The following is a 23,688-nucleotide window of genomic DNA, read 5'->3' on the forward strand; positions in this document are numbered from 1 at the left end:
ACAAAGCTAAGGGGTTCTTTTACTAAGCTGCGGTAAGCTCTAACAAATGCTTACCACAGGTACTACCAAGAGAGGATTGTGCTCAGGCATCCCACGGTAGCTTTCGAATCAGCGTGTGAGGGAGTCTATAGAGTGTTGTCCCTCTCCCTTAAATAGCATTTCCTCAGTGTCAAAGCCACCTTAAAACTCATAGTCCCACCCAAGGGGTGAAGCCAAGATGGCATGGTCCAGGAAGTACATAAAATGAGGCCACAGCTAGGTTAAGGGGGCCCAGAGGGAAGCAGTGATGCCATCACTTATTTGTGAACTGCAACTGCTACAGTCAGGTAGGCCAAGCTCCACTTGGAACCTTACAGATTTTGTATTTTGACCAGAGTACTTGCTAGAGACTACCCTGGCAACTTTGAGGAACCAGGCCAGGGTCAAGAAGTGTGCTGTTATATTGAGAGGAAATAAGATACACAGTGGCCCTGCAGGAGCAGGCCACATGAGGGCATCATTACATTTACAGACTAATTTTATGTTGCCTTTCTTCTACTACCTGTGAATGGAACAGGACCCCTGACCTAACAGCTTTAATAAATGCTCTTTTCTAGGGTTAACATATTTGCCCTGGCAAAAAAAGGACACCAATAGCCACTCCCCTTCTCACCCCTACACCCTATCATGCCCCCTCCCCACCCCATGGCACAGTCACCTTGACTTGACCCCCCAAAGAAAGCTACCCCTTCTATATATTTCCCTTCCCCCAAAATCTTTATCCTGCCTCCCTCCACCCACTCTTTTTTTTTACAGCTCCCTCACCTCCCTACCCTCTACCTACATTCCACATCCTTTCCCTTATTGTGCCCTGGTGGACTAGTGGCCTCTTCGGGGCAGGAAAGGACCTCACTGGATAACTTGGCATCTCTGGGAAATTTCACCAAATATGAAATTCTCCATCCCAAAGCAGGGTGGGATTTGTAGTGCTTGCTCCTGGCTACTGAAAATCAGGGTTTCAAGTCCCATAATGCAACAAAATGGCCAGGACTATCCCAAGATCTCCATCCCAGAGCTGGATAACTTGGCATCTCTGGGAAATTTCACCAAATATGAAATTCTCCATCCCAAAGCAGGGTGGGATTTGTAGTGTTTGATCCTGGCTATTGAAATCAGGGTTTCAAGTCCCATAATGCAACAAAATGGCCAGGACTATCCCAAGATCTCCATCCCAGAACTGGATAACTTGGCTTTCTCTGGGAAATTTCACCAAATATGAAATTCTCCATCCCAAAGCAGGGTGGGATTTGTAGTGCTTGCTCCTGGCTACTGAAAATCAGGGTTTCAAGTCCCATAATGCAACAAAATGGCCAGGACTATCCCAAGATCTCCATCCCAGAGCTGGATAACTTGGCATCTCTGGGAAATTTCACCAAATATGAAATTCTCCATCCCAAAGCAGGGTGGGATTTGTAGTGTTTGATCCTGGCTATTGAAATCAGGGTTTCAAGTCCCATAATGCAACAAAATGGCCAGGACTATCCCAAGATCTCCATCCCAGAACTGGATAACTTGGCATCTCTGGGAAATTTCACCAAATATGAAATTCTCCATCCCAAAGCAGGGTGGGATTTGTAGTGCTTGATCCTGGCCTTTGAAATCAGTCCCATAATGCAACAGGTTGGCCAGGACTATCCCAAGATCTGCATCCCAGAACTGGATAACGTGGCATCTCTGGGAAATTTCACCAAATATGAAATTCTCCATCCCAAAGCAGGGTGGGATTTGTAGTGCTTGATCCTGGCTAAACCAGGGTTTCAAGTCCCATAATGCAACAGGATGGCCAGGACTATCCCAAGATCCCCATCCCAGAACTGGATAACGTGGCATCTCTGGGAAATTTCACCAAATATGAAATTCTCCATCCCAAAGCAGGGTGGGATTTGTAGTGCTTGATCCTGGCTAAAAACCAGGGTTTCAAGTCCCATAATGCAACAGGATGGCCAGGACTATCCCAAGATCCCCATCCCAGAACTGGATAACGTGGCATCTCTGGGAAATTTCACCAAATATGAAATTCTCCATCCCAAAGCAGGGTGGGATTTGTAGTGCTTGATCCTGGCTAAAAACCAGGGTTTCAAGTCCCATAATGCAACAGGATGGCCAGGACTATCCCAAGATCCCCATCCCAGAACTGGATAACGTGGCATCTCTGGGAAATTTCACCAAATATGAAATTCTCCATCCCAAAGCAGGGTGGGATTTGTAGTGCTTGATCCTGGCTAAAAACCAGGGTTTCAAGTCCCATAATGCAACAGGATGGCCAGGACTATCCCAAGATCCCCATCCCAGAACTGGATAACGTGGCATCTCTGGGAAATTTCACCAAATATGAAATTCTCCATCCCAAAGCAGGGTGGGATTTGTAGTGCTTGATCCTGGCTAAACCAGGGTTTCAAGTCCCATAATGCAACAGGATGGCCAGGACTATCCCAAGATCCCCATCCCAGAACTGGATAACGTGGCATCTCTGGGAAATTTCACCAAATATGAAATTCTCCATCCCAAAGCAGGGTGGGATTTGTAGTGCTTGATCCTGGCTAAAAACCAGGGTTTCAAGTCCCATAATGCAACAGGATGGCCAGGACTATCCCAAGATCCCCATCCCAGAACTGGATAACGTGGCATCTCTGGGAAATTTCACCAAATATGAAATTCTCCATCCCAAAGCAGGGTGGGATTTGTAGTGCTTGATCCTGGCTAAAAACCAGGGTTTCAAGTCCCATAATGCAACAGGATGGCCAGGACTATCCCAAGATCCCCATCCCAGAACTGGATAACGTGGCATCTCTGGGAAATTTCACCAAATATGAAATTCTCCATCCCAAAGCAGGGTGGGATTTGTAGTGCTTGATCCTGGCTAAAAACCAGGGTTTCAAGTCCCATAATGCAACAGGATGGCCAGGACTATCCCAAGATCCCCATCCCAGAACTGGATAACGTGGCATCTCTGGGAAATTTCACCAAATATGAAATTCTGGCTGTGCAAACGGAGAAAGACAGCTTGAGGAATCTTTCGCTTCCACCCTCCTGTACCGAAGTTTTCGAAAGGAATGTCCTCGCGCGGCTACAGTTAATGGAAGCCCCGCCCTCACCATGGACAACAGATAGTCAACTCTAGGTAAAAAGATCAGTTTCTCCCCTCCCCCCCCCTTCTTCCCCTCGGACCCCTCTACTCACTTCATCTTCCAACGCTTTATTTTCTGCGTTGGCCACGGGGATAGCGAAGCCATCGTCCCACTCCAGCTCCGCCAGGACCTCGCTACTCATGGTCAAAGGGGATGAAGGGCGACGACCCCCGGCACAGACAAGAGGAGCGAAGCAGATAGGTGGTACCAGCCCGCCACCTGCTACGCTCTGCCGTTTCCAAGGAAGTTCTCCATCAAACCTCCTTCGCTGCGTTACTCAGCGGCCCTAGCAACCGCCCTGGTTACCGCCGGAGACCGGAAGTGACGCAACACAGCGTCTGAGTGCGCGTGTCTGTGGGGAGGAGGTTTAAATGAAGACGGTTGTGTTATTTTGTCCCTGGTTCCTCAGTTGCTGTGAGAATAAATTACTATACCTGGTGTGACGTCTCTTCCCGAGAAAAGTGTTGATAATAATATAAAATTATTTTCTTGCTCCTTGACTCTACCTTTTTACATCACTAATTGTATCTGATATCCTGAAATAACAATGCCATAACAGGACTATGTAAGCCACATTGAGCCTGCAAATAGGTGGGGAAATGTGGGATACAAATGCAATAAATAAATAAAGAAGCGGGTTAGAAGAGATGGATGTCCAATGTTAGAAAGCTGAAGCGATGAGGGCAAAATTGGGTCAATGCATAATTTATTTAATTTATTACATTTGTACCCTGCGCTTTCCCACACAAGGCAGGCTCAATGCGGCTTACGTAGTAACAATATAAAGAATTACAAAGTCATAAGAAGAATAAACAGTTTGTAGTAAACGCAGAATGATGGGGTTAATGGATAAGTAAATTGAACTTAGAAGCAGTGGCGTACCAAGGGGGGGGGGCGGTCCGCCTCAGGTGCACGCCGCTGGGGGGGTGCCGCGCGCCTGTTGGCCGAGTCCGCTCGTTCCCTCCCTGCTGCTCCCTCTGCGCGGAACAGGTTACTTCTGTTCTGGGGCAGAGGGAGCAGCAGGGAACGAGCGGACTCGGAGCCAACAGGCGCGCGGCACCCCCCCCCCCCCCCCCCTCCCCAGCAGGTAAAAATGGACCCGGGGGGGGTCACGCTGCACCCAGGGGGGGGTGTAATTTCACCGGGGGGGGGGCACATCGGCGATCCGCCCCGGGTGTCAGCTAGCCTAGGAACGCCACTGCATAGAAGGAATTGGGTGCAGAAGGAAATGAGCATTCAGAGGTAGGCGTAGGAAGATGGAAAGGAATGGATATGGGGTAGCAAAAATCTAAATCTAAACTGGCTTATCACTTTATTTTAGAGTTGTGTTATTTTAATGTAAATTTTGCTTTAACAGAGACCTAAAAACTAAAAGGGCGTAGGTGATACATTTTACGGTCTACTTTAAACGTACTTTTGTTAAACTACAGCTTCCCGTTCTAAAACAAAGTTGTGGAGAGGGTCCGGTCGGAGCCCCTGCTATTGTGAGTTATGAAACTCGGGTACCAAGCCGCCCCCATAATCTCAAGAGTAATCATTCTGGGGGCAATGGTGGATGAGAAGTTTGAATTGGAGCAACACATAACCAGATTTTCAATTGTACGATCTATATACAGTTACAGCCTCCATTTAAAATGTATAAGAAATTAAGAGAGTTCTGCAGCCAATTTTCCGAAAGAAGTAGTCCAATGAAATGCAACGTGCAGCTCCTTGTGACTCTGGGCAAGTCACATAACCCTCCATTTCCCCTGGTACAAAATAAGTACCTGACTATATGTAAACCACTTTGAATGTAGTTGCAAAAACCTCAGAAACAGGGCTGCCGAGAGGGGGGGACAGGGGGGACAAAATTCCCCGGGCCTCCAGGGGGGGCCCGGCGCCGCCGCTGCAGTCCAGCCAGCCCGCCGTTGTTCCCTGGCATTGAACTTAAGCGCCTCACCTTCGAAAGCGCAGCAAGCAGCGGCAGACAACTCCTTCCGTGTCCCACCCTTGCCTGACGTAACTTCTGTTGCTGTTTGCTGCGCTTTCGAAGGTGAGGCGCTTAAGGTCAGTGCAGAGGGCCCGGGGGTGGAGAGAGGGCCCGGTGGTGGGTGGAGGGGGCCCGGCGACCTCGGGTGGGGAGGCCCCGGGGGCAGCCTTGTCCTGGGCCTGGCCCAGTCTCTCGGCGGCCCTGCTCAGAAAGGCGGTATATCAAGTCCCATTTCCCTTTTCTATATTTTGTCATAATAAAATAGATCTTCAATCTTGCTTTATTTGATTAATTGATTTTTCTCTTTTCAGAGTATTATGGGAATATCATGTATCTGCCTGACTTGAAGGGGATGTGGTAGAGGAGGTTCCAGCTCAGCTGTACTTCTCATCCTTGGCTCTTACCCCCTTCCTGAACACACACACTCCCCCATTCCTCTGCTCCCATTCAAATGCTCATGTACATACCCACTATCCATCCAGTTCTCTTTCACACAAACACTCATGATCCAGTCCTCTCTCCCTCTATTAAACTCTTTTTTTTTTTTTTTATTAATCTTGATCACGTCCTCTGGCAATCAGTTCCATAGAGGCCGATATTCAAACTACAGGAGTTAAGCCGGCTAACTTCCGCAGTTGGCACTAAGCCTGGTGACCGTCATTGATTAACAAGTTTATTTTGGTTGGTTTAAAGATAACTGGCTAAGTCGATATTCAGACTTAGCCGGTTAGCTTTAAACTAGCCAAAGATATACCACTTTTCATGCGGCCAAATATGGCTGCTATACTGGCTTTTAAAATATCGGCGGATATTTGGTGGGGGATATCTGGTTATCCGCCACTGAACATCGGTGGATAGCCCGATAAGCACTATTTAACTGGTCAGCAGCCATTCTGGTCTGTTAAATAGCACTGAATATCGGTGGGGGGAGGATAGTTTGTATACGCGGACGCTCATTATGGGGCTCATTTTCAAAAGAGAAAAACGCTCAAAAAGTGTCAAAGCGGCATTTGGACTAATTTCATCTCAAAATGTCCAGATTGGTATTTTTGAAACCTATTTTGCAGAAATTTAGCTATGCAATTCATCTGTAGTGTGTCCACTTCAATGTTTTATAGCCATAATGGAACAAAACTAAAATGCCTAGGGCTAAAACTTCAATGTTTTGAGCTAGATCTCTTGTTAGAACAAATAAGGCACAAAAAGATGCCCTAAATGACCACTGGAAGGAATCAGAGATGACCTCCCCTTACTCCCCAGTAGCCACTGACCCAACCCCCCAAAGATGTGAATAAAAATGGTACTTACCAGCCTCTATGACAACTTCAGCTGTATAACCAGTTGTGTTAGAGCAGCAAGCAGGCCCCTGCTGAAGTGTAGTGGTCAGTGCAGTGCACTATAGAGAGGAGGACTCGGGCCCATATCTCACTGTACCTGTTAACACTTGTGGTGGAAACTGTGAGCCCTCCAAAACTGACAAAAAACCCCTACTGTACCCACATATAGGTGACCCCTTCACTCGTAAGGGCTGTTGTACTGGTGTCTAGTTGGGGGCAGTCGGTTTTGGAGGGCTCAGCAGACAAGATAAGGGAGCAACGGTGAGATGTGTACCTGGGAGCTTTTATATGAAATCCACAACAGTGCCCCCTAGGGTGACCCATTGCTCTGGCTCCTCCTACATCCCAATGGCTTGATTTTGTGCATTTTGCACTTGTACGTTTTCTTTTCGAAAATAGACCAAAAAGATAAATGCATAGAGCTCAAAAACATCTAGCGTGTGGCCATTTAAAAAAAAAAAAAAAAAGTAGACATTTTGCAGTTTTGAAAATAGCTATATTTCCTGTTCGGACTTGAGATGTTTAGTGCAAAATGGCCAAAGTCTGACTTTGTCATCATACTGAAAATGCCCCTCCACGTAACTTTGTAAGTCTATGGGCATTGAAAATGAGCACCTAAATGAAAAATAGTGCTTTCTTAAATTTTATCTTCATGTCATATCTCCCTAGTCCTAGTAGTATTTTTAAGTGGGTAAATAACTGTTCCTTTTTAACTTGTTCCACAGCACTCTTGATTTTATAAAATTCTTTATTACCTCCTTTTGTATTTTTATTCCAGGGTGAAACCTATTTTACTTTTCTTCATACCCATTGTCTTGTTAGTTTCTTTTGCTATATCTTTCTTTGAGCTTGGGTGACTAAAACTGTACACAGTATTCAAGGTATGTTTGCACTGGTATCCCACCAGGACAATTGCCGTGTAGGCTAATTCCTCTCGGATCAATTCCCAACGAATGGTGTCAAAGAAAAGTTCTGGATGGCTTACCTGGGCACCTTTCTCCGGATGATTCAGAAAAACGACTGGCTATGCTCTCTGGACTTAAAAGGATGCATACACAGACATCCCAATACTTCCTGCTCACTGGAAGTATCTTCGGTTTCGCCTGGGAACACACTACTTCCAGTGCCGCATTTTGCCTTTTGACCTTGCGTCAGCACCCAGGGTCTTTACCAAATGCCTAGCAGTAGTCGCAATATCGCTACTCAGGCTGTGGGTACATGTGTTCCCTTACCTTGATGTGGCTGGTAAAGAGCATGTCAGAGGACGGTGCTTGGGAGTCCATGCGGAAGACTATTCGGATGCTAGAGCTACTAGGGTTTGTTATAAACTACCCTGTCTCATCTTCACCCTGCTCAGCAACTGGAATTTATTGGAGCCCTGCTTGATATGCAGAAGGTTTGAGCTCTTCTACCAAGACCGAGAGCAGACACTCTGGTCGCTCTGGCTTCTCAGGTTCGAGTCTCTCAGCAGGTCATGCCTCGGCAAATGTTGAAACTATTAGGCCACATGGCTTCCACAGATTATGTGATTCCCATGACACACCTTCACATGAAATCAGCCCAGTGGACTCTAGCCTCCCAGTGGTGGATCTAGAGGATGTCACCTGAGTGTTTCTAGAGCTTGTTCACTTTCTGCTCTGGTGGACCATTTGATCCAATTTGACTCTGGGACTACCATTCGAAATTCCTCAACCTCAAAAGGTTCTGATGACAGATGCATCTCTCCTGGGCTGGGGAACTCATGTAGATGGGCTTCACACTCAAGGAGCCTGGTCTGTCCATGAACCAGGTCTTCAGATCAACTGGAGCTGCGGGCAATTTGGAATGAGCACCAAACAGACAACCAGGTTGCAATGTATTACACCAACAAGCAGGGGGGCACAGATCATGCCCTCTGTGTCGGGAGGGTGTCCGGATGTGACGCTGGCCTTCCTTTGAGCCACTTATCTGGCGAGCAAAAACAACGCTGAGCATAGTCATGAAATCACATGAGTGGCCTCTCAGCATGGACATTGCCTGCAAGATCTTCTGAGCGTGGGGCACCCCCTCAGTGGATCTGTTTGCCACTCATTTGAATTACAAAGTCCCTCAGTACTGTTCCAGACTTTAGGCTCACAACAGATTAGCGTCGGATACCTTCCTCCTGCATTGGGGGACAGGCCTTCTGTATTCATATCCTCCCATACCTCTTGTGGGGAAGACTTTGCAGAAACCCAAGGAAGACCATGGGACCATAATTTTGATTGCACCTTACTGGTCACGGCAAATCTGGTTCCCTCTTCCTCTGGAGTTATCCTCCAAGGAACCATGGAGATTGGACTGTTTTCCGACCCTCATCACACAGAACAAGGGATTTTTTCTGCATACCAACCTTCAGTCTCTGGCCCTCACAGCCTGGATGTTGAGAGCCTAGAATTTGCTTCCTTGGGTCTGTCGGACAGTGTCTCCCGGGTCTTGATGGCTTCCAGGAAACATTCCACTAAGAAGTGTTATTCTTTCAAATGGAGGAGGTTTGCCATCTGGCGTGAGGGCTAGGCCCTAGATCCTGTGTCCTGCCCTACACAGACCCTGCTTGAATACCTTCTACACCTATCTGAGTCTGATCTTAAGACCAATTTCATAAGGGTTCACCTCAATGCAATTAGTGCTTATCATCAATGTGTAGAGGGTAAGCCCATCTCTGGACAGCATCTAGTTCACTTCATGAGAGGTTTGCTTTTGTCAAAGCCCCCTGTCAGACCTCTGACTGTGTCATTCTCACCCAGTTGATGAAAGCTCCTTTAGAGCCAATAACTTCCTGCCATCTGAAGTACTTGACCTGGAAGGTCATTTTCTTGATGGCTGTTTCAACTCGTAGAATCGGTGAGCTTAAGGCTCTAGTAATGGATGCACCTTATATTAAGTTGTATCACAACAGAGTAGTCCTCCGCACGCACCCTAAGGTCGGAGTTCCATCTGAACTAGTTGATTGTCTTGCCAACATTATTTCCCCGACCTCATGCCGATCCTGGCGAGAACGGACAAGGCCCCACAGACAGTCTGCCCAACTTTTTGTTTCTTTTTAATCCAAACAAGATGGGGGTTGCCATCGGGAAACTCACAATCTATAATTGGCTGGCAGATTGCATTTATTAACTTATGCCCAAGCTGAGCTGATCCTGGAGGGTCATGTCAAGGCTTACAATGTCAGTGCTGGGCAGACTTATATGGTCTGTGCCAGAGCCAGTGCTGGGAAGCAGGACTGGTGGTTGGGAGGCGGGGATAGTGCTGGGCAGACTTATACGGTCTGTGCCAGAGCCGGTGGTTGGGAGGCGGTGCTGGTGGTTGGGAGGCGGGGATAGTGCTGGGCAGACTTATACGGTCTGTGCCTTGAAGAGCACAGGTACAAATCAAAGTAGGGTATACACAAAAAGTAGCAAATATGAGTTATCTTGTTGGGCAGACTGGATGGACCGTGCAGGTCTTTTTCTGCCGTCATCTACTATAAACTATAAGCTACTACAAGCAATGTCAGAGCCATGTCTGTGTCACTAGCCCATTTGCAGTCAGCCTCTATTACAGACATTTGCAAGGCTGCGACATGGGCATCAGTCCACACATTCACATCTCATTACTGCCTTGAACAGGATAGTCGGATTGGGCAGACGATGTTGCAGAATCTGGGGTCTAGAATCCAACGCCACCCCCCTAGGCCCATTTTATTCTGTCCCTGGCTGCACTCTCACTCAGTTTGTATATAGTTTCAGGTTAATCTGAGTTTTATCCTCGCCATTACGAGGCCCGATTGACTAATGTTTGTTGTTTTCAGTGAGCCTGTATGCTAGGGATACCCCAATTGTGAGAATTAATGGCCTGCTTGTCGTAGGAGAAAGCAAAGATACTTACCTGTAGCAGGTATTCTCCAAGGACAGCAGGCCTTATTTTCTCACAAACCTTCCCACCTCCCCTTGGAATTGCCTCCTATTTCTTCTTTTTTTATGCTGTAGTATTTAACTGTAGTAACCGCATTTTTGCAGCGGGTGGAAAGGCACTCACGGCATGAGCAGTGGAGTGTGTCTCATGCTCCACAAAGCTCTGTTAACCTTGTTATAAGCTCCGGAAAGGGCAACGTGGCACTGCATTACCCAATTGTGAGAATATAAGGCCTGTTGTCCTCGGAGAATACCTGCTACAGGTAAGTATCTTTGCTTTACCTGATGCTAGGGTCCACCTTGGGGGTCAGCAACCAAGAAGAAGATCTAGGTGTCGTAGTAGATAATACGCTGAAACCTTCTCAATGTGCGGCAGCAGCTAAAAAACAAACAAGATGCTAGAAATTATTAGGAAAGGGATGGTGAATAAGACCGAAAATTCTATAATGCTTCTGTTTCACTCCATGGTGCAATCTCATCTTGAGCATTGTGTTCAGTTCTGGTCACCGTATCTAAAATAGAGAATCCACAAAGCGTGGAGAACTCAAAGAAGACCCACGGATACTTTGTAAAACAAACAAAAAAGTGGGCACAAAACCAGGAGTCCCAGAGACTGGATCACAGTAAAGCTAAAACCAAATTTTATTAATTAGTATATTTGACTTGTATATTTGACTCGACACAACCGTTGTGTTTCGGCCAAAGGGCCTGCATCAGGAGTCTTAAAAAAGACCTTTGTATTGAATTGTGGAACGGATCACTTGCGTGAAGAGTTCAGCAGTAAATGTACTCTTATGTTCGTATGTGTATGTAACGTGCCTCATACCATCAATGCTATTGAGGGATATCGTAATTGTTTGCAGTCCAGTATTACAGCCCATCATCCAAATATTTGGTACGTTATTAGAGTGTTACAGAAGGAGCAGACAATGGTTGAGGTTGAACAGGAACGTCTTACAGCTTGTCATCTACTTCCCTCTGCAGCATCATCAGTATAAAGCATCTCAGAGGCGTCTAGTTGCGCTAGTTCAAGATTTTGGGGAGACATCTGTGAAGGATTTTCTTCAAGGTATTGCTAATAATCTTTCTTTTAAATTGATATGTTAAATGTTTTGGAATAAGAGTTGATTTCTAGATTGATTTCTGTCTTGTTTATAATTCAGTATTTATAATGGACATGTGTTTTCAATACTTACATTGGTCACTTTTTTCTTGGTTTTGTACTGTGGAAAAGTGTGTCTTGCATTATGAATGTTAAGGATGGGAATTGTCCTTCTTGGAGCGGTGGCAATTGTCAACAAATTCCAGAGTTTAATTACATGTTGAGTGAAGAAATATTTTCTCCAGTTTGTTTTACATTTACTACTTAGTAGCGTCATTGTGTGCCCCTTAGTCCTAGTATTTTTATCACCTCTCGCTTAGACTATTGCAACTTGCTTCTTACAGGTCTCCCACTTAGCCATCTCTCTCCTCTTCAATCTGTTCAAAATTCTGCTGCACGACTAATATTCCGCCAGTGTCGTTATGCTCATATTAGCCCTCTCCTCAAGTCACTTCACTGGCTTCCTATCCGTTTCCGCATACAGTTCAAACTCCTCTTATTGACCTATAAGTGCATTCACTCTGCAGCTCCTCAGTACCTCTCCACTCTCATCTCTCCCTACATTCCTCCCCGGGAACTCTGTTCACAGGGTAAATCTCTCTTATTTGCACCCTTCTCCTCCACTGCTAACTCCAGACTTTTTTTCTTTTACCAAGTATTACACTGGTAAAGAAAAGGTACATTTGTCGATAATTTTTAAAAGAAAATATTCTAAAAAGAAAATAATGATTTTTTTTTTGTTATATTTGTACCCCGTGCTTTTTCCCACTCATGGCAGGCAGGCTCAATGCGGCAGGCAATGGAGGGTTAAGTGACTTGCCCAGGGTCACAAGGAGCTGCCTGTGCCGGGAATTGAACTCAGTTCCTCAGTTCCCCAGGACCAGAGTCCACCACCCTAACCACTAGGCCACTCCTCCACTCTAACTCCAGACTTCATTCCTTTTATCTTGCTGCACCATATGCCTGGAATAGACTTCCTGAGCCGGTACGTCAAGCTCCATCTCTGGCCGTCTTCAAATCTAAGCTAAAAGCCCACCTTTTTGATGCTGTTTTTAACTCCTAACCCTTATTCACTTTGTTCAGAACCCTTATTTTATCATCCTCACTTTAATATTCCCTTATCCAGTGGTGTGCTGGAGCAGGCTCTCACTGGCTCGCAAGAGCCGGTTGTTAAGTTTTTAAGAATTTTGGGAGCCGGTTGTTAAAGTAGGGCCCTCCATGGCTACTTTAACAACTGGCTCCCAAAATGTGGGCTTGGGCCCCCTGCTGAATTATCTTTTATTTTGCTGGTGGGGATGCTGAGCCCTGCCAGCCAAGTAAATAGACTGCTGCTGCTCCTCACTCTTTGTTTCCAGCTCTGGGCAGCAGGCTGAGACTTCTCGAGCATGTGAGAGAAGGTCCAGCATGCTGCTCAGAGCAAGATGTTGGGAGTAGTGGCAATCCATTTATTGGCTGCCAGCAAAGGTATGCCTAGCGTGCCCGCACGAAGGGAGGGAGGAGAGAGAGGCAAGTGTTGCTCCCCCACCCCACCCCACCCCCACCCCCGGCCACCCCTGACCCTTCCAACTGCAGAGCTGGCTACGTCCGGAGAAAGAGCCTGTTGTTAAAAATTTACCAGCACACCCCTGCCCTTATCTCTTGTTTGTTCTATCTGTCTGTCCTAATTAGATTGTAAGCTCTGTGGAGCAGGGACTGTCTCTTCATGTTCAAGTGTACAGCGCTGCATACGTCTAGTAGCGCTTTAGAAATGATAAGTAGTAGTAGTAGTAAACAAGCAGTTCACGTCTATCTGTTCCACTCCATTCATTACAGCTAGGGCAGGGTGAAGGCTTAGGCAAACTAGGTATATTCCTGGGGTGTAATATATTTAAGAGAGGCCCTTTGATATGCTAAATGCTAATTTATGACTCCCAAGAAAAATTTGTATCCTTGTGAGTCAGCTTCTGGCAGAAAGATGAGTGGAGGTGATGGGGAACAGAGCCACTGTTCTCTACAGTGGCAAGAGGGGTCAACAGACGACTTCCTCCACTGTCAGTTTTCCTCTGCAGTTTGAATGCAGAGCTCCATTTGTGGGAGCTTTAAAACATATTTATATAGCAACAGAAGGCAAAATGCATTGGTTTGCCCAGGGCTCACCAAAGGGTTAATCCTGCCATGACTGCAACCATGTATCACCAAACTGAAATTAACAAAGACATAAAAAGAAATTCAGAAAAGAGCCAGATAGAATTCCAGAACAAACCTGAATAACTTGCACTAGAAAATTTAAAAGTGCATACTAACCACAAATGCAATAAATGCATTTTATCTTCTTTATTGATGGGTCCACATTTCTGCCTTTAAAAATATGCCATCCTATGTTTTGCTGAAATGTGTTTCATTTCATTAATCCAGTAGATGGTGCTAAATGCTTTGATTCTCTTTTTTTAAACATTTATTAGTATCTTGCAAGGTTTATACTTCATAGACTGATGTAATAAGGAGCGGTAAACTGTACTCCCCACTTAGCACCAGTTCGTGTGCACATTTTTGTGTATATTGTTTAGCAACCGATGCACACAAAAATGTGCATGTTGAGAATGTACGCTCAGATTAGCACCCTGCCATTTCGAAGGCATTAGCTGCTACCCTCGATGCAGAGAAGTGCACACAAGCCCTAACAGCTTAAGACATAGTTTTTTTTAATATTGGAAATTTAACTCTTGAGGAAGGAGGAGTGGCCTAGTGGTTAGGGTGGTGGACTTTGGTCCTGGGGAACTGAGTTGGATTCCCACTTCAGGCACAGGCAGCTCCTTGTGACTCTGGGCAAGTTACTTAACCCTCCATTGCCCCATGTAAGCCGCATTGAGCCTGCCATGAGTGGGAAAGCGCAGGATACAAATATAACAAAAATAAAATAGATACTATTGGAGATTCTACATGGAATGTGGCTATTCCACTAGCAACATTCCATGTAGAAGGCTGCGCAGGCTTCTGTTTCTGTGAGTCTGACGTCCTGCACGTACGTGCAGGACGTCAGACTCACAGAAGCAGAAACCTGCACGGCCACATTGGTGATCTGCAAGGGCCAACTTTTCGACTTTTACATGGAATGTTGATAGCAGCAACATTCCATGTAGAATCTCAAAGAGTAGCAACAGTGGAGAAGTGGCCTAGTGGTTAGGGTGGTGGATTGTGGTCCTGGGGAACTGAGTTCGATTCCCACTTCAGGCACAGGCAGCTCCTTGTGACTCTGGGCAAGTCATTTAACCCTCCATTGCACCATGTAAGCTGAATTGAGCCTGCCATGAGTGGGAAAGCACGGGGTACAAATGTAACAAAAAAAAAAAAAATCTAAAATGCAGAAAAGTACTAGTGTTAGTATAAGTCACTGTGCCAGCATGATTTACCAGTGATTCTTCTTCTTTTCCTACCTCTTCTAAATGAGGGAGCTGACCTCAGTAAATTAAAAATAAATAAATATAATGGCCAAGCAGACTTCCCAATCTTCACAGTATTAAAAAGATGTTCAAATCCCCCACCCCAGATGTATCTGCCATATATGCATTCAAAATTTGTGTAAGCATGGAGCTACAAAATAATTTCTTTTATTTAGATTTGGTTCATGCCTTCCATTGAAAGTTCAAGGTAAATTACATTCAGGTCCTGTAGATATTTCCTGTGCTAGTGTTCACTATAAATAGGAGTATGATAAGTAATATGTATTACTGTCTTTTTATACATCTAGCTCTAGGTTAGTACCTGAGGCGATGGAGGGCGATGTGACTTGCCCAAGGTCACTGGGAGCATCAGCAAGATTTATACTCTGGTTTCTCCGAGGACAAGCAGGGCATATTCTCTCACATATGGGTGATGTCATCCATGTTGCCCGGTGCGGAGCTTAAACAAGCTATTACAGCTTTAACAGCATGTGCAGTCAACATCGGATTCAGTGTCCTCATTGGTACCATGGAGCATTGATGACCAGCATCGATCCCCCTCAACGCAAGGTGCTGAAAGCTCCGGGACACGAAAGGATTCGGTCCCTGAGAAGCGTCAGTGCCAGGAGGATCTCTCTCCCTCCATACAGGAAGTGCAGATGCATGAGTCTCCACGCATCCAGGACCAAGCACCTGTCTCGACCCCTACAGTTCAGCTGACACCCCATCCTTTCCCAATGGCCTCTCTCTGTCTATGAGTGCATCCAGACTATGCTCCCTGAGCTCTTGGCAGGGTTTTTACATCAGTGTGCATCGGCATCTGGAGTGCTTGCCCCATCCACGCCTGTTGCTGCTGCCCCTCATGGCCCTTAGCCTGTGGTGAGATCTTCGATGCCGGTGTTGCATGCTGCCTTTGTGGGCACCCCCTCAAAGTCGGTGGAGGAAGCTTTGCCAGAGATAAGAGTGGAACCAATACCTTGACACCCAAGGACATGGCTCCTCTGTTTCAAGGCAGGCTTGGGCTCAGCCCCTCCCATGAGGAGTTTTTCACCAACACCAATGAGGAGCATTCGGAGGAGGAGTCATATGGTATCCCATCTGACCCCTTCCCTCCAGAGGAAAGTAGGAAGTCTCCACCTGAGTGCCTTTCTTTCCCAGGTTTTATACAGGAAATGGCGGCTACAATTCCCATTCGTTTGGAGACAGAGAACAAGCCGAGGGCTGAGATGTTCGAGGTCCTGGACTATGAATCCCTTCACCGGATCCTGAAAGATGTTCAGTTGAAGAACTGGGAGTCCCTTCTGTTGGTCCCTCTACTACCCAAAAAGATAGACACCATGTATCAGATTCAGAGTTCCCCAGGGTTTGACAAGCCTCAGTTGCCTCAGCATTCAATGGTGGTGGAATCTGCATTCAAAAGAGCCAGGAGTTCTAGAGACTATACTTAGATGCCCCCTGGCAGAGAAGCTAGAACACTGGATTCTTTTGGGCAGAAGATATATCAGGCCTCTATGCTCATCTCCTATATTCTATCTTAACAGCTCCACATGAGAGCCTGTACTTGCATGATTTGGTATGCAATATGCCTGTCATGGCCGTCACGCTCCCAGAGACACCCATCGCCACAGCTGTTTTCACAGTGGGTCCCTTGGGGGGGGGGGGTGGAGGCTGCAACTCCATCGTGCTGTCACCAGCAGTGGGCCCCATGACGGCAGGACCCAAGGTGCATTCATGTCTCTTGCATGCTTCTTGAGGACACACAGTGTCGGGTACTGCCGGATGATGTCACGACGGGGCTCTATTTCTGACACTCTTGGCTGTACCTCTTCGCTCTTGCATCACTAGCTCCAGTTCTTATCTAGCCCTACCAATCTCTGGTTTCTGCCAAACTTCAGCCAAACTCCTATTCCTGTAAGCTTCAGCCAAGCTCCACGTCCCACCAAGCTTCAGCCAAGCTTCGGTTCCTGCCATGTTCCAGCTAAGCTCCGGTTCATACCAAGCTTCAGCAAGCTTCAGCCACACTCTAGGTCCTCTCAAGCTCCGGTTCCTGCCAAACGTTATCCAAGTTTCAGGTCCTGCCAAGCTCCGTTCCTGCCAAGCTTCAGCCAAGCTCTGCGTTCTGCCAAGCTCCTGCCTAAGTCCAGGTCTTGCCTGGTTCCTCTCCATCCCCGTTCCAACTTTGGATTTGGTGACTTGTCCGCCATCAGTGGGAGAAGCCCGGCTCTCGAGAAATCTTCTGAGCGTGGGGCACTCCCTCAGTGGATCTCTTTGCCACTCAGATCAATCACAAAGTCCCTCAGTTCTGTTCCAGTCTCCAGGCCCACATCATACTACTGTCAAATGCATTCCTCCTTCATTGGGGTACCGGTCTTCTGTATGCATATCCTCCTGCTCCTCTTGGGGGGAGACTTTGCTGAAACTCAAGCAAGATCAAGGAACCATGATCTTGATCGCTCCATACTGGCCCAGGCAGATCTGGTTCCCTCTTCTTCTGGATTTGTCCTCTGAAGAACCTTGGAGATTGGAGTGTTTTTCTGACCCTCATCATGCAGAATGAGAGATCATTTCTACATCCTAACCTCCTCTCTAGCCCCTCATAGCTTGAATGTTAAGAGCTTAAAATTTGCTTTCTTGCATCTTCCTGAGGGTGTCTCCAGGGTCTTGATGGCTTCCAGGAAGGATTCCACTAAGGTGTGTTATTCTTTCAAATGGAGGAGGTTTGCCATCTGCTGTGAAGGCAAGGCCCTAGACCCCCTTTCCTGCCCTACACAGACCCTGCTTGAATACCTTCTACACCTCTCCGAGTCTGGTCTCAAGACCAACTCTAAGGTTTCACCTTAGTGCGATTAGTGTTTACCATCGCTGTGTAGAGGGTAGGCCCATTTCTGTGTTCACATCATGAAAGGTTTGTTTTTTACAAACCCCAGTGTCAGACCTCTGCTTGTGTCATGGGACCTTAATGTAGTCCTCACCCAGCTGATGAAAGCTCCTTTTGAGCCGCTGGATTCCTGTCATCTGAAGTACTTGACCTGGAAGATCTTGTTTTTGGTGGTTGTTACTTCAGCTCACAGGGTGGTGGATCCACCTTACACTAAATTTCATCCTAACAGAGTACTTCTCCACATTCACCTTAAGTTCCTACCTACCTGAGGTTGTGTCAGAATTCCATCTGAACCAGTCGATCGTTCTTCCAACATTCTTTCCCAAACCTCATGCCCATCTGGCAAATGTGCACCCCACACCTTGGACTGCAAGCGAGCATTGGCCTTTTACTTGGAGCAGACTAGGCCCTACAGACAGTCCACCCAATTTTTTTGTTTCTTTTGATCCCAACAGGATGGGGGTTGCCATCAGAAAACGCGCAATCTCCAATTGGCTGACTATTACCACCATAGCATCCTAAATGTTTTAGCTGTGTGGTCTTACATTTATCAGGTAGCTTTAAGCAGCATAAAATGTATTGTACTTTTTTGGGATCTTGCCAGGTACTTGTGACCTGGATTGGCCACTGTTGGAAACAAGATGCTGGGCTTGATGGACCTTTGGTCTGTCCCAATATAGCAATACTTATGTACTTCCTTTTCCAATAGCAGTATTGCATAGATTCTAGAATCAAGTCTTTTGTCCTTGACTTCCCTGACAAAAGTTATTCAAGCTGCATAAGAAATATGGGCACCTTAGGAGCAATCTGCTTGTTTAAGATTCAATATACATAAGATGGATTTCTGTCAATATGTGTTGATGTACTGCAACATACAAGATACAGATTACATTTTCTGAACATGGCCACAAAAGCAAAAGCATCTGACCCTAGTATTTATTTTATTATACTTCTAAACTGCTTTTGCACACAAAGCCATGCACAACATTCTCCAAATAGAATAGATACAAACATAGAACCCAGCAGAGCTATTAAACAGATTACAGTCAATTTGTATCAAAAATGGCCATTTGCTAGATGTTTTTGTCCTCAGTATGTCTATGTTTTTGGACCATTTTTGAAAAAAAACAAACAAACCATCCAAGGGACAAACTGCACAAAAACAAACCAGGGGCGTAGCCACCCAGGCCCACCCAGTTTTGGTTCAGGCCCACCCAGCAGTGGAGGCAGCAGAGCGGAGGGAGCAGGCTGAGCTCCGTTCCCGCATCTGCCTCCCTCACTCTCACGGCAGCGCTTCCCAAACGCTGCCCACCGCCGCCATGATCGCGGGATTTACCGCCTTCCTCTCAGCACTCAGCAGCAGCGGTAGCGAATCATACACGCTGCCTCCTTCTAACCCGGAAGCGGACACTTCCGGGTTAGAAGGAGGCAGCGTGTATGATTCGCTACCGCTGCTGCTGAGTGCTGAGACGGAGGGAGGTAAATCCCGCGATCGTGGTAGCGGTGGGCAGCATTTGGGAAGCGCTGCCGTGAGAGTGAGGGAGGCAGATGCGGGAACGGAGCTCAGCCTGCACTGTAAATGTTTTTGGGGGGGAGAAGAGGGCTCCGGGCGGCCAGGTGGAATCGGAGGACATGGATGGGCGCGGGAGGGGCGAGAGGAGAATCGCTGATGGCTGGAGGGAGGGGACAGGGGAGAAAAGAGAATTGCTGGTATAGATGGATAGAGGGGGGCAGGGGCAAGAACAGAATTGCTGGGTATGGCTGGATAGGGGCAGGGCAGAGAGGAGACTTGCTGGGGATGGATGAATGGAGGGGGGCAGGGGAGGGAAGAGAATTGCTGGGGATGGATGAATGGAGGGGGGGCAGGGGAGGGAAGAGAATTGCTGGGGATGGATGAATGGAGGGGGGCAGGGGAGGGAAGAGAATTGCTGGGGATGGATGAATGGAGGGGGGCAGGGGAGGGAAGAGAATTGCTGGGGATGGATGAATGGAGGGGGGCAGGGGAGGGAAGAGAATTGCTGGGGATGGATGAATGGAGGGGGGGCAGGGGAGGGAAGAGAATTGCTGGGGATGGATGAATGGAGGGGGGCAGGGGAGAGAGAAGAGAATTGCTGGGGATGGATGGATGGAGGGGACAAGGGGAGAGAGAAGAGAATTGCTGGGGATGGATGGATAGAGGGGGGCAGGGGAGAGAAAAGAATTGCTAGGTATGGATGGCTGGAGGGGAGAGGAGAGTTGCTGGACATGCGTGGATGGAGGGGAGGAAAGAGGAGATAGGAAGGTTGCTGGACATGGGTGTATGAAGGGGAGGGCAGAGGAGAGGAGGGTTGCTGGACATGGATGGAGGGAAGGACAGGGGCGAGGAGGGTTGCTGGACATGGATGGAAGAGAGGGAAGGGAGAGAGAAGAAATGCTGGACATGGATGGAGAGGATGGAAGAGTGAGGAAGGAGATGAGGGAAAAGGCAGAGAGGAGAAAAAGTGCACATGGATGAAGAAAATAGGCAGAAGCTGGATCCACTGGACAGTCAAGTCTGCGGAGGACCCAGCTTTTACTTATGGATATAGAGCAAGAAATGAAGAAGAAAGGAGGAAAGTAAAGAAATAAATGGAAATGAATCCCTGGAAACGGAGTTAAGAGGACAGATAGCAGCAGAATCGGATACTGGGCCAGCATGATCAGAAAAACAGTCACCAGACAACAAAGGTAGAAAAAAATCATTTTATTTTCATTATAGTGTTTGGAATATGTCCACTTTGAGAATCAGGTGCTCAACATTAAAAGTTTATATTTATTTACTTATTTATGGCATTTTATCCCACATTAAACATGAATTAAATTGGAACCTGGGATCATTTAATTTTTTTTTCCTGGAGAGAGTAATGCATTGCCCCCCCCCCCCCAGGCTCTCTCCCCGGCTATAGCCAGCTCTGCAATTTTGAGGGGAGGTGCACAGGTGGACGGGGGGGGGGGGGGTGCAGAGGTGGACTGGGGAGAGAGCCTGTTGTTAAACATTTACCAGCACACCACTGTCTAGTGCCCACCCATCCAACCTGTTGGCCCACCCAAAAATTGACTTCTGGCTACGCCACTGAAACAAACCATTGGGATGTATGGAGTGCCAGCAGACTGGCAACACAGACACCCCAGCAAAGCAGTGGGGCACCCTAGGGGGCACTGCAGTGGACTTCACATCAGGTCCCAGGTACACGGCTCACTTTTACTCCCCTCCAAAAACCTACTAGTCACCACTACAGTGGTAGCCTAGCAGTCGGTGCAGTGCACTGTGGAGAAGGAAACCCAGACCCTTAATCCATTCTGTTACAGTTGTGGTGGAAAGTGTCAGCCTCCTAAAACCCACCAAACACCTACTGTCCCCACATATAGGTGACACATGCAGACATAGGGACTATTGTACAACTGTTGTAGAGTTTGAATGGTTTAGGCAGTTAGCTCTTTCCTATCTACAATTGGCGTTCTTTTCTGCCTCCTTGTTTTTATTGTAAACCGCTTTAATTTGCCTGGAATGAAAGCGGTATAGCAAATTTAATAAATGATAAACGATTGTGTTAGCAATTAACAGGGCATTTATACAAAGCTGCAGCAAAAAGTGGCCTTAGTGCCCCCTCACAAGGGTCTCTCCTGCACGCTAAAGCCACTGTTTGTCGTGGCTGAAAATTGGCCAATTTTCTATTTTCAGAATTAACGATCATGTGCTAATGTTCTAACCAAAATACTGTGGATCTAAATATCAAATGCTTAAAGCATCATCTTACATGTGTTTAAAAACAACATGGAGGAAAAGACCTCAAAAATCCACAGTGCTCGGTGAAAATTCACAGGAACGTTTTGAGCACTGATCGGACACTCACTCCATCATTGGCCAAAAACCTCTGGTGATCCTAAACACTTTTTTCTTTTAATTTTCTTTTCATAGCATTAGTAAAGAAAATTACAAGAAAAAAAGTGTTTTAGATCACTGGAGGTAAAAGCAAAGTTTTAAAGGCAGGGCGGCAGGAAGGAAAAGAGGGCTGTTGTGGGAGATGAGGGCAGTCAGGTGAGGGCTGGGGTTGAACTCGACCTTGGGTGCTTAAAAGGGGGGCAGGTGGGGACTGGGGTGAGTCACTGAGCATGGATGGGATGGGAGGGGAGAGTAGAATCGCTGGACATGGAGGGGAGGGCAGGGGAGAGAGGAGAAATCACTTAGACGATAGCCTACCTAGGCCCCGTTTCATTTTTCGCAGAACAGGCTTTTTTGCTTGTCTCATATTTACCCCCTCTAATGTGTGAATATTTATCTATCTATCTTTCCTATCAAATATTGTAGGGTAGCAGTCCGACGTGACAGACATCCGACATCATGTCCTCTGGAGTGTTTGGTTGTGTCTTTCTCCGCTGACATTCCTAGGTATGCAAGCATGCCTTCGAGAGTGCCTTTGAAGGACCTGCAGTGCAGGATTGGGACAGGTTTGCGCCGATGATATCTGGTGCCCGGTTCTATTTCAGACAGCTATCCCTTCCTCTCACTGTCTTTGCAGCGTTTGGCCCCTGCTTAGCATTCTGTCTCCAGTTTGGACCTGCAAACTTGTCTCCAGTCCTGTTTTGCATCTGCTCTGCAGTCCCTGTCCAGCATCTGGTCTCCAGTCTTGATCAGCGTCTTCCCTTCTATCCTGACCCAAGTCTTTTCTCCAGTCCTGCTCAGCTTCCTGCCTCCAGCTCCACCTAGATGCTGGTTTGCCAGGCCTGCCTCAAGGGCCACTCACTACCTCCTTACTGTTAGGGGTGACTTGCCACCCTCCTGGACTCCTTCCCCTACCACCTGCCCGGCTGCAGCCTAAGGGTTTACTCTCCCAGACCCATGACACACACATAACTAGCTATGGCCCTGATTTTTTGGTACTGTTACTACTAGGCATAATGGGGAAAACTCTATATATGGTGCTCAAAATTTGGCGCTGGATGGTATTCCATAATGAGCGTTCTATGATTGACACACGTTATAAAATATGCGTAGCACAGGGATTCGCGTTAAACTTTGGGTACGAGGAATTACACCACCTGAAACCAGGTGTAAATCCTATCATGCAAGTTAGGAGTGGATTCCCCAAATTCTATAACACTGCATGCATTTGAGGGGAGACTCCAGCCCAGTGGTTCCCAGATCTGGTCCTGGAGGCACCCCAGACCATCAGGTTTTCAGGATATCCACAATGAATATTCATGAGAGAGATTTGAAAACACTGCCTCCACTGCACTCCCATTCCCCCTCCCATCAGTGGAAAAGAAAGTGCCATTTTGCTAGCATTGTGGGGGTGGGGTGGGGTGGAAAAAAAATAGGCTACAAACTTCTTTCATACGCTTGTATGCATCTATGAAAGATGTCTGAAGCATGCATAGAGCAGCCACGCTTAGTGATTGGCTGTTTTGCACATGATCAGCAGACCAATTGACTCTCTCCCCTATTGAGCTGCTCGCTGTTTTTTTTTAGCAGCTCATTTGCATACGATTTCCTTCATGCATGGCCCACTTTTTCCAAAATAAGCTGCAATGGGGATCAGAAAGGTACGGGCTTTTTGCAAGGAGTTTAATGTATCTGGGCCTCAGATTCCAGGGGTGGCTGGGCTCCAGAAAGTTGATCCTTAAGTCAGGCTAGGGATTGGGCTTCAATAGATTCCTGGAGGAAGACTTGAGAAGTCAAGCCTAGGAAGCCCACAGATTTGAGGAATGACTGAAGGTAGAAGAGGCTAATTGCAAGACACAGGTCAAGTGAGAAGGATCCAGGAAGCTAATGGATCATCTGTGTGCTTCTTTTCTGTTTCTAACCTGTTTTGGTATTGGACTAACACTTCTGTGCTGCCCTTTCTGTTGGAACAGCCATTCAGGCGGGACAGCAAGTGTTTTC

General features: G+C 46.9%; 1 protein-coding gene across 1 annotated transcript in view; it reads right to left on the bottom strand.

Moving 5' to 3' along the window:
• The window catches only part of CCDC39 (coiled-coil domain containing 39), a 77,586-nt gene extending 74,172 nt beyond the window's left edge, over positions 1 to 3,414 (bottom strand). Inside the window, exon 1 of the mRNA XM_030216793.1 lies at positions 3,220 to 3,414. Coding sequence (XP_030072653.1) covers positions 3,220 to 3,309 — 90 coding nt within the window. The 5' untranslated portion in view covers positions 3,310 to 3,414. The remainder of the gene's footprint in view (positions 1 to 3,219) is intronic.
• Positions 3,415 to 23,688: the final 20,274 nt, after the last annotated feature.

This window comes from Microcaecilia unicolor, chromosome 10 (assembly GCF_901765095.1).
Source record: "Microcaecilia unicolor chromosome 10, aMicUni1.1, whole genome shotgun sequence".
Classification (NCBI taxonomy): domain Eukaryota; kingdom Metazoa; phylum Chordata; class Amphibia; order Gymnophiona; family Siphonopidae; genus Microcaecilia; species Microcaecilia unicolor.